General features: G+C 43.6%; 1 protein-coding gene and 1 long non-coding RNA gene across 4 annotated transcripts in view; one reads left to right on the plus strand and one right to left on the minus strand.

The window, feature by feature from the left end:
- LOC113747289 (uncharacterized) overlaps nt 1-11568 on the minus strand; it is a 33656-nt gene that overhangs the window by 6355 nt on the left and 15733 nt on the right. For 2 of the 3 annotated variants that reach the window (XR_003463526.1, XR_003463525.1), the window contains exon 4: nt 4138-4230. This is a non-coding gene — a long non-coding RNA (uncharacterized LOC113747289). Of the gene's footprint in view, nt 1-4137; nt 4231-4260; nt 4357-11568 lie in introns of those variants that run through there. The other variant, XR_003463528.1, reaches the window with a different exon arrangement.
- Nucleotides 4988-11384, plus strand: il11a (interleukin 11a). The gene is made up of 5 exons (XM_010750351.3): nt 4988-5522; nt 6261-6418; nt 9255-9350; nt 9495-9656; nt 9742-11384. The coding sequence occupies exons 1-5, from the start codon at nt 5516-5518 to the stop codon at nt 9919-9921; spliced, it is 603 nt and encodes a 200-aa protein (XP_010748653.1). The 5' UTR covers nt 4988-5515; the 3' UTR covers nt 9922-11384.

Here is an 11568-nt window from a genome sequence, read left to right on the forward strand (position 1 = left end):
TTTTCCCCTGAGAGTTTGTCAGCAGCAATCTAAGCTTCCGTAGAATAACACGACAACAGACTCAGTGTGTGGTTGACGCAGACGCACGGCGCGCCGGCAAGTAGTGGTCAGCTCTGATACAGTATACATCACTCACAGACACACACACACACATGGAGATGTAGTAACTCACCACAGAAACGGTGAACGTCTGACAAAGGGGCAGAGAATGCACAAGTAATGTCTCCCGGATAACTACTCTGCACTCTGAGGAATGTACCAAAAATAGCACCTTTACTTTCACTCCTCTCTCTTTTAGTTTTATAAAAACTGTCTGTACAGGGTCACTGGTGCAGAGATATTGCACCCAGGTGATACAAACACATGCACATGCTTCATTACATATGCTCGGATTGTTTATATTTCATTGATCCTCCTCTTTCCTCCTGTGCAGTCTGGTGCACAGGAGGAAAGAGGGAAAGAGGGATGTGAAGTGGAAACGAGAGAGTGTGTGAAAGAGAAAGTAAGAAGGAGCTGAGGGGAAGCACTTTGAAAAGGAGGAAGAGATTGGGGAGAGAGAGAGAGAGAGAGATGCAGACAGGACGCGCAATGACAGGGGAGGAAAGAATGTTTAGGGCGACTGAGAATGGCGCTGGAGAGGAGCGGGAGGGAGAACCGGAGAAGAAAGCGGGAGCTCTGAGACAGGCCTGGGCTCTCCAGTGTATTAACACCAGTCTGAGATGGAGGGAGCAAGCAGGGTAGATGGAAAGAGTGTTTGCACAGTAAAAAGTTCCTTTTGCGTGGGTTGCCTGCTTCCCGCTGTACTCCCCCCCTCCTCTCCTCTCCTCTCCTCCTCCTCCTCCTCCTCCTTCCTCTTCTCCTTCTCACACTCTGTCTGTGACCTATTGCTTCAACTAGTTCATTCAGAGATTTCCTCACTGGCAGACGCAAAACTGCTTTGGACGCAGTGAGAGGGGAACGTGAGCAGGTGAGCAACGCAGAGTCAGAGAGGGAGAGAGTTTCGGGGGCCGACATGCACGCACACACACACGTGCACACACACACACACACTGTGTTTTGTCACATACCGTAGAGTTTGGTTTCCAAACAAAATGAGCCTCGTAAATGTGTGTTTAATAGAGAGCTGATTTAAACATTTTGCTCCCCCCGGTTTCTGCCTGAGAGACGTTTGCCTCATGCTCTCCCTTTCATCCCTGCATCCTGCCCTTTGCGCTGGCTCTGTGAGCTGAGCCAGTGGAGGAAACCTGCAATAATGATGCTGGTTAATGTCCCCCTTTAATGGTCCAATAAAAGGCAAAGCAACAGATGCGCAACAGCCATATCTAACTCAAGTGGGCAGCTCACATGAAAAAGGAAGAGAGCAATTGACACGCATAATTAGTAAATCACGTCCATGGGGAGTTTTCTCAACTAGTGGAGGGGAGCAGGAGTGGGGGGGCTTGAGAGGAGGGTCTCTTGTCATAGATCCATTTGAAAGAAGACAACAGAGCTTTTACACTGATCTCTGACAGTGAGAAAGAGTGAGTCCGAGACGTCACTTTATTGCCCAATGACTGCATCCCCCCTCCTGTGTGTCACTATTTCTCCCTCTGAACCCCCCTGAACTATCAACACACTCACTTGCTCTCTGACGTAGGTTGAAGCAAGGGGGCAAGCGGAGGGGAGTGGATGATGTTGGTTGGTCGCAAGTTAGGATAAGGGTTACCATGACAATTCCCCAGATAGGATATCCTTGGCAGCGAGCTGGAGAGAATGAATGAGGGATAGAATGACGGAGTAGAGAGGAAGAAGGAAAGATGGGGGGGTCATGGGGAAACTAGTGTCCTGTCGCAGAGTAAATATTAACAGTAATTGGTCGGACCTTTGGTTTTCCCTTTAAACATAATCATTGTGTTTGTTTACCCAGACCCTGCTGGAATTCCCTAGAGGAAATGAGGGTGTAATATGAAAATGACGAATTTATTACTACTCCGTCTCCCATAATGCAGTGTTGCGTCACGGTCAACAATCGCACTGTTTACATATGACACTCAGCAGAACATCAAGCTTAACTGGATTACTTTATCATCCACCTGGATGAGGAAATGAACCCACAGTGGCAAACATTTATGGGAAACCTCACATAACATTAACAGAAAATGGTGATTTTGTATTTGTTATCATAATCAAACTTCCTAATGACACACACACAAAAAAAAAACCCAGACACAAAAAAAGAAGCTCTTCCTTGTTAGATAAATAGCAATAAAGACTTTTTACAGTGACTTTGGCAAATGGCGAATGAATCACGCGACTGTGTGGATTAACAGCCCATCAAAAAGGTGAGCAAGGAGGTCTGGGGCGAATGATTTGAAGCCTGTGTAATAATGCCATGGCGCACAGGAAACCTAGTGTAAAGCATGACCGACTTGAGTGAAGTTTGTGTGAGTAAAGTTAGTCTGGCAGTGGGGCCTGGCAGGCCCTGTCACAGGTTCCCCTTCCTCTCTGATGTCTTTGAGGTCGTAGTCAGAGTGTCTCACTCTGTTTCTCCTCCTATGGTGGTTTACACAGATTGGTGATGTAATGGGTAGCATATGAAGGCCACACACAAACACACACGCAGACGCACACACACAAACACTGATTCTCATGCACGATATACAGACACCGCACTTATACCACCACATACCCATAATTACGCACATATACTGTACGCACACCCATTTACACAAACCCTGGAGTCCCCCTTTTCCAACAGGCATGCGCCCAGTGTGCGCTCGCTTTCTCACACACACAAAAACAAAAGTCTAAACAAAGATACATAACGACACTGACATCGATGCACGTGCACACACACACACACACACACACACACACTTAAAGGGCACCCATCCGGTGTCATGGTGTGTGAGTGATCAGCGCTGGCGGATGGCCTAACAGAAGAACCACCCAGGAGACCCCCATCATAAGAGGCAGCCCTGAGAGGGAATGAGGGAGAGTGACTAACTTCACTTTTTCTTTTCTTCTCTCCCCAGCTGTGTCTTCAAACGGTCCTTTGATGTGGGAAATTAAAAAGAGCGAGTGTGTCAATATCTCCCTACGTCCAACCGCACTCATCTATTTCCTCCCCTTGTTCTCCTGCTCTCCTCCTTTGCCTGCTTTTCTTCTCTACTGTTGACCCGAGAGAACAGCGTATGACCCTTTTTAACCACAACAACTCCGCCACCCACTCTCTGCCACCAGACCCTCATCATTTGAAGGGTGTTTGTTTGTCTGTGTAGGCCCACCACCGGACTGGTAACTCTGTGTGTATATGTGTATGAGTGTGCGAGTGTGCGCATACAAGGCCCACCACTAATTATTTTCTAACCACACCATGAGTGTATGTCTGTGAATGAGGGTCTCCTAATCTCACACCCAGACTCCAAAGCGCTTTCTTCCTTTTCCCTGGTCTCTCTCCCCCTCATTCTCTCTCTGCCTCTTTGTTTGTGTATGTCTCTAGCAAGGTTTCCACCCAAATGAAAGCTAAAAATTATAAACCAAACTTTGAGAAAAATCTGCAAAAGAAAATGCCAAATAACGCCTGTTTCTGTCTGCTACTGTTGTGTGAATATCAGGATGTGAGCGGTGCTGACTCTCCGGTCAGGTGTCAGCACAGAAGTCAGTGGAACACAATGGAAATTTGGCGTTTCTCTTTGAATTTGAGGACACACATATTTGATGTTTGGGCACCTATTGACTCCCGTATACAGTTTAAGCACAGTATGATGCATCAGCTGTGCCTCTGTGATGCCTGGAAACTCATTCTTGCCTCTTGCAATAGTAGGCTACGCTTTACTGCACCTGACAGAGTGTTTCCAGACTGTCCCGCTCTATGTCTGTGTGTGTGTGTGAAACATACAGAGGGTGTGAGAAGTCATGTTGATGTGTGTACAGTAGACTGTTATGTTTCTGCATGTATCAGTGTGCGTGTGTGTGTGTTTGTGAGTCTATTAGAACAGCATGTTTTTCTATGAAACTGTCATGTGTGTGTGTGTGTGCATCTGTGTGCATGTTGTGTTGACCCCTACACCCACCCCTCAAAGCGTGTGTGTTAATGTCCTGTAGTGTGTGTTTATATATATATGTGTGTGTGTGTGTGCGTGTGTGTCCGCTCACTGTTTCTATGCAACACTTTCAGAGGCCCCTTCTGGTCTGGACAACACCTCTCCTGCTCCTATCCGTCTCTCACTCCTCACTCTTTCCTTCACCCTGGAGAGGGAGAGAAGGAGTGAAAAAAAAGAAGAGAGAGAGAGAGAGAGAGAGAGAGAGAGAGAGAGAGAGAGGAGGTGGGTGGGGGGGCAGTGGAAATAACAGGCTGCTGTCTCAGGAGGGGCTCTGAAAAAAAAAGGGAGAGAGAGAGAGAGAGCAAGGGGTGAGAAAAGGAGGGAGAGAAAAGGTGTTTGCTGTACGTATTAGCTATAATACAGGGAATGTGTCATGTGTAGGCTAAAAGAGCCGTGCCATAATTAAATAACACAAACACTTTATGTCTTTGAATACAGCACACAACACAGGGAGAAGAAGAAAAAAGAAAAAAGAAAGAGGCAGGTAAAACTAGAGGCTCTAAAAAAGACACATGGTTACATGAGATGTGCTGATACACATGAAAACAATGGGCTTTTTAAAACGTCTGCAGTGATAAAGAGAGAGAGAGAGAGAGAGACAGGGGGGAAGAGATTTGGAGATGGGGAGATTAAAAGAGGTAGATGGGACTGATTGGCGCAGGTAGCGGGATGCGACGGAGGAAGTGCTGGAGATAGCGACAGGACACAGGACGGGAGAAAGTGATAGAGGAAAGAAAAAAAAAGAAAAAAACAACAACGGAACATTTTTTTAAAGTTTCGCAAAGGGAGACAGGGCAGCAGGGAGGGGAGGAGGAAAGAGGGAGAGAGGAGGGAGAGAGAGAGAGAGAGAGAGAGGAGAGAGAGTAGAGAGAGAGAGAGTGTGTGTGTGTGTGTGTGTTTTTATGAATGAAGTGAGTCACTGCCGATGTGTCATAGGCCCGACGTCTTTATAAAGGAAGTTTTAAACAAGCCTAAACACTTCACTGCGCGCAAAAATTGGACTTACCACACTCGCATCCCTCTCTCTGTGCATTTCTGTTGCCTCTCTCTGCCTCTCTCTCCAAACTAAGTGTCTCTCTGCCTTCAGCACTCCATAAAGACTTACAAGTGGGGCTCATCTCAAACTTTACCAGAGACAGAAAGTTTGACGATATTGACTTTTTCTTTTTTCTTTTTTTTTTAAAACTTCTTCTTATTCTTTACTTTCTCCCTGAGTGCTTCAGTCATCACTCTCTGCTCTCCCTCTTCATTCATTCTCCCTCTCTCTCTCGTCCTGACAACTTTCCTCCTCACTCTGACTTGAAGAGTGCGAAGAAGAAGAAGAAAACCGGAGCACGTGACAATTTCCGGAGTTCAATTTATTTATTAATTTTTCTATTTATTTATTTATCTGCGTCTGTTTTGCTGGTATCTCTTGGATCCGGTTCAATATGAAATGTAAGTGTGTGTGTGCGGGTGTTTTAATGCATTAATTGCTTTGATTGTTAACTCTTCTTTCTTTCACAGCTCTTATTTGAACTCTTTATTTTGTGTGATCGCTAACAGCCGTTTTATTTATTATTTTCATTTACAGGTAAATGAAATTATTTTTAAAGTGACTTGAGATTCACTTGGGACAACTTTATTCCCTGGTGAAACTGTAAAAAGTTACACTAGGGCGAGCAGCTCAGATGCTCCTGCAATGTTATTTTGGCTGCGATTCTTGTGGTTCACCTGTAATTATCAAGCATTCATCATTTCAACAGCACTGTGGTTCCCTTTTAATACTTAGTCTACCTTGTATTTGAACTTGAAAGGAAAAGAATGAATGAGCTTACTGTTAGAGAGTTGACTTGGCTGGGTCTATATAATTTATACCACCAACTCACGTACCTATCCAGTTGCAGGTGTGACAATCAGCAGCATTCATTGCGTTGCTTATGGTAAAGAGTGTGATGGTGAGATTCAGTGTCAAAGCCCGGCTTTTAATGATTTAATGATTTGCATTCAGCTTGTGAAAACATGACTCTGACACTGAAGATCTTCAGGATTCCTCTGCCAAGTCTGGAGCTATTGTTTATATTATGGTGCAATATCTTCCCTTGGAGCTGACAGCCGTGGCCTGAGGTCATTATCATTATGGCGAGATGACAGCGCCTCTCCACTAATTGCTTCCGTTTTGTTCTACCCCTGCAGTGCTGCTCGACTCCTCCTCATCGCTCCTCTTCTCCCTGTTGTTGGCTCAGCTGCCAATCTTCACGTCTGCCTCCCCAGTACCACAGCGGCGGCCCACTGACATGGATAAACTGTCCAATCAGACCAAAAATCTAATGAAGCTGACCCAAGAACTGCTGGTAAGTGAAGTGACGTCGTCATGGTGATTAGACTACCAATCTCAGCTATTGATTGGAGGAGAGGTTAATGAGGCCATGACTACTAATTGAATTGTTGCTGTGTGAGTGGAAGGAGGATGCTTGGTGTTGATTGATCTTCTCCTAACTGGATGCTGGGGTTGGCCTCACCTTTCAGTTTAAGTAACATCACTCTTCACGCACAAATGTGTTGTTGTGGAAACAGTTTGACTGAACTATGCTAAAGGTTTACTCAGGATTCAGTTAGACTTAAGCTGCTTTCATTGATGACAGACTGGCTGGAGTCCATGTGCATGCTTAGATCAGGGCAGCAAAGGGCCTTAGGGGAGATTTGACTGCATGATCTCAGTTTTAATCCACAATAGACTCGGAAGGGAGGGGAGGTCTGACTCAGCAACCTCCTGGTCTGTCTGGTCACCTGACTGGTGGCGGTAGCAGGAAGATTGATGGCCAGGCTGGTGCATTTGTACAGTCCAGCGAATGAAATTAATATCAAGTTTTATGGAACCAAGGGAGAATAAACTCACATTTACAGCGACGGTGTAGCCTACAGGATAGAGAAACAAACCATAAAGTTCTAGGAATCAGTTTAATATCTCTCATCAAGATACATTTAGAACTACACATCAACACCTACCTGCATCCAATTTAAGATGAACTGCCAAACATACCATCTATGAAATGACAGCAAAGTGTATCACACGCCTGTTTACACAGAAACATGTTTATGTTCTGCGGCTAGACTGTGGAAGTGAGGATGGAGCTGGCGGAGTTTTGTTTTCCTATTTCCTATGAAATTTGAATCACTTGCATCGTACTGACAACCTGAAATCGTATTCTGTTGACAGTCAAGTGGGTAGGAAAATCAGATTTGAGAACATAGCCAAGATTTGGCTCCAGCTGGTGATTGTGTATCAACACTGTGTTTTAACAGGTGAAAAGAAAGCGGGGTCATATCTCTGGATCTTTGGTTACACATGACTGATCTAGATTCTATTTTTGCATCATGCAAATCATTAAACTCTTTTGTTCAGGGACTGAAATCAAAAATAGCCACATACTCTCTCTAGTCTTGGCCAGTAGATAGTGTTCATAAAGTGTGTGTGTGTGTGCATGTGTGTGTGTGCATGGGTTTGTTGCTTTAAAACAATGTTACACGCCATTGTGTAGCAGTAGTCTAACCTGGGGTCCAGATGTGAAGAAACCAGCATCATCAAAGGGGGCTGGGGACAGTATTAGACAGTGTTCAGCAACATGGAAGATTTATTTTTAATTTTCTTTCCTTATTGTGTGGAATTCCACTAAAGAGCGGACAAAGTTAGGAAAGATAAATAGAATGGGAATCCATGGAAAGTCCCTGCAAAAAAGCAATGAAACTGATGCTTTAAAGGGAGGGAAATATGTGTGTGTGTGTCTGTGTGTGTGTGTGTGTGTGTACACACACATAGGTCTATATAAGTTTTCCGACGCAACTGTGTATGTGTGTGAGTGGATGTGTGTTTGCATGCATGCAGTATGGGTGCGAATGTGTGCATGCATTTGTGTGAAGGCATTTTTGTGGCTCTGTGTGTGCATTGAGGGTTCTGTAAATAGTCCTGGTTGTGTAGGTGCGGTGTTTAGTGTTTTGCTTTCGGTCGCCACAGCAAAGTGACTTGATAAAAATCAAAAAGATTTATCACATTCCAGTATTTGCATTCAGGAAGAAAAAGGCTGGATGCTAAGTTCTGTCGGGTGAGGTCATGATCTACGATGGAGAGAGAGAGAGCAAGAAAAGGAGGATAAGAGGGAGAATTAAAGGCTGAGAAAGATGGGAGCGAAAACCACAAGAGATGAAGAGATCAGAGAGCCAACTAGATGACAAGCCAGTGGTGTATGTGTGTGCATGCATGCACATGTGCACGTGATGTTGCATGTGCTTGTGCACCTGGTGTGAGACAGGGAGGGGGTGGTAGGAGGGGAGGGAAGCAAGGGATGGAAGGGGACAAAAGCAACGGAGACAAAACATTGCACCACAAACATAAGTGAGCTCTTATGAAAGGCTGATGGAGAGACATGCGAGACAATGTGGCACATTCATCACTAAAAACATCAACACAAACAACTGGAGGAAAACAGTAAGGCAAAGAAAACATAACAGCATAACAGGTTGAGGAAGCATTAAGCACACACAACCTGTTTACACAAAACATTTCTCAGCATTCATCAACATAATGTTCCACTACTGATTGGAAATGACGCAAACCACATCAGTCATCTCCATTTATTCCCATTCATTACTGAATCAGACGTACACCTTTAATACTAAATTGGAGTACAGCTGCCTTTCTAAGGTAGAACTCCATAAATAAGCAGTCAGGTTGTTTACCCCCCTCTGGTGGCCGTGACGAGCACTAAATCTGCTGTCTGGACGTAGTTTACAACACAACTTAAGCTGGGCAGCGGCACTGCGTCATTCTGTCTTTTTATAGCTGTGACCCTGGAGTTTCCCTACAGCCCTGTGTTGTCTGTCCCACTTGGAGCTTTCTTAGTCACTGCATATGTTGTTATCCTCGCTCCCTGTAGAAAACATCCTGTGGGTTCAGGTCATTTGCTCTTATTGTTGACATTTGGGGTGGCTGAATGTGGATGAACTCACACTGACCTGATCAACCACACTCCCCTGAGTGAGAGCTACTGTCTCTAAGCACAGAAAACAGTCATCCAATCGAGGTGCTGGACTAATACTTTCCTCGTGTTGCCGTGACTTGTCTCAGGATGAGTGAAATTGCGCTGATGCAAATTACTAACTGGCTGCTTTGTGTCTTGTTTTCTCTTTCAGAGGGAGCATGCATTTGATTCAGATGTGGAGCCCCACAGGTTCAGGTCTCTGCCAGAAATGAGCAACAGATCAGCCAGTGATCTCAACAATCTTGAGGTAATGCTCTGATAATGCATTTGTGTGTGACGTGTGTGTGTGTGCATGCTTGTGAAGGGAGAGGGGCTGGTCTGTTTCTATCCGCACAGTTACATCTCGCCACACCCATGTTAAGTCTCTAAAGTATGTCTGTGTTGTTTCCAGCTGAAGCCCACACTCTCTCAGCTGCATGCTGACCTGAAGCTGTATGAGCACCACTTTGAGTGGCTGAACAAGGTTTCAAAGAAGCACCACCACCCTTCATTGCCCAAGCTGGTGGAGATGATCAGAGAAATGAAATCTCTCATCAACCTGCTGCACCGTCAGGTAAAGGAACAGAGTTTCTCCTTTTCATTCAGCTGTCTTTACTCTGTGATGAATCGATTGTTCTAATCTGTCGTCTCACCTACAGATGCTGAGAGTTGAAGCACCGAGGCTGACTCCGGCAACCCCGTCCCTACCCCCTCACCTCCCGTATCAGTTTGATGTCCTACAGTCCAGCCATGAGCTTCTTCAACACTTCAAGCTCTTCTGTGATTGGGCGTACAGAGCATTCATCAGCCTGAAGCCCAAAGTCACTGTAGTACAATGATAATCCAAGCACACTTGTTCTTTTCCTTTCAACTACTTGGCTGCAGAGCCAGTGAGGATCCACTGAGTCCCGCCTCAGCCAGAGGGGAATAAGGACCATGTCAGTGTGCACTGTAGTTAATAGCATCCCTTAAGAGGCCTAAACGTCAACCAATGACATATGTGTTGAAGAATGTGTATTTCCACCAGAGCCAATAAGGATGCGTTATACTGCAGCCAGTTACAACCATCAAGATTTCTGTTAAAGCAAACTGCCAGTTTAACTACAATGATCATGTCATGATTCCCCCAAACTCTTCCCTAAAGGCCTTGTTCATGACGTGTTATTTATGTATTTATTTATTTATTGACTGTTAGTAATTTATTTAATTTTATTTATTTAAAGTTGTAATGTGTCACTCTCATCTTAATTTCTTGTCTTAACGTGAATTTATTTTCCCAACATCTCTGTTAATCTTTCTTTTTGTCTTGTGTCTCACTGATCCTCAAGAAAAGAAAAAAAAAAACACAGTAGCACTTCCTGAACCTATAGCTCTGATTATGATTTTTGTTAAAACTAATTTAATCTACTTTTGCATTTGTGTTTTTTCTTCCAGTAGATGTAGCATACATTTGGGACAGCCAATTTTTTCACTATCTCTCACTTACAGTGCCCTTAAAGTAAATATTTTAAATGATGTTAATGTTCTAACCATGTTAAATGTGCCACATCTTAACATATCAATTGATGGCCTATGAAATTAACCGCATTCATTTGAAAATGTCAAGATTGTAGCGGAAGAGAAGTGGATACTTTCTTTTGTACCGCAGTCAATAGACAGACAGACATTAGTTTCTATTTTCGATGCCTGTTTCACTCGCAATCCGCGTGAGGAGGCATATTTAACATTGTGGTAAAGTTGCATGAATGTGCCCTGTTGCTGAGCACTGATGGACCTGATTAGATTCTTTGCACAAACTTGTTAGGATTAGCCTCTTTGATAAGTGAGATGGCTGATTTTGAACCTGTGCTTTGGGGTAGAAAAGTTTGTTTTTTTAATTAAACACCCAAAGCCTTAAAATACTATGTATTGTGACACTATGTTCTGTACAGGTGTACATAAATATACAAGAATGTAAATTGTTGTACACAGTGCTTTTGTGTATTATGTTATTATGTTGTTTTCTACAATATAGTGTAGATAACTTTACCAATTTTATCACTATAATTTTTGTTCATTCCTATTCTAGTATTTGTTGCAGTATTGTCTATTTATTTAAGTAACTTGGTGGAACTATTTATTTTATGCTGCAGTGGAGCAAGCCTCCTATCTTTTTGTACTTTTATACAGTTTTTATTCTTATCTATTATTATACCATCCTGTTTAAATTATTGTTGTAACATCAAGATGCTTCTTCCACACACTGATTGGCCTCAATGTGAAATATGTGCCTTGGTGAAATAAATAAAGAATGTGCACAATGGATTTGAGTTGGGGTTTCTTTTATAACTATAGTATCAATCAGTTAATCAATCAGACCTTATTTGTATAGCACTTTTCACTTTTTACAATAACCCTCCACCCCCAAACCATTATAAACAAAAGCACAACACAAATTGAGAAAACACCAGAGGCAGGTTAAAAAATAAAATAAATAAATAAATAAA

Source organism: Larimichthys crocea, chromosome XIII, assembly GCF_000972845.2.
Source record: "Larimichthys crocea isolate SSNF chromosome XIII, L_crocea_2.0, whole genome shotgun sequence".
NCBI classification, from domain to species: domain Eukaryota; kingdom Metazoa; phylum Chordata; class Actinopteri; family Sciaenidae; genus Larimichthys; species Larimichthys crocea.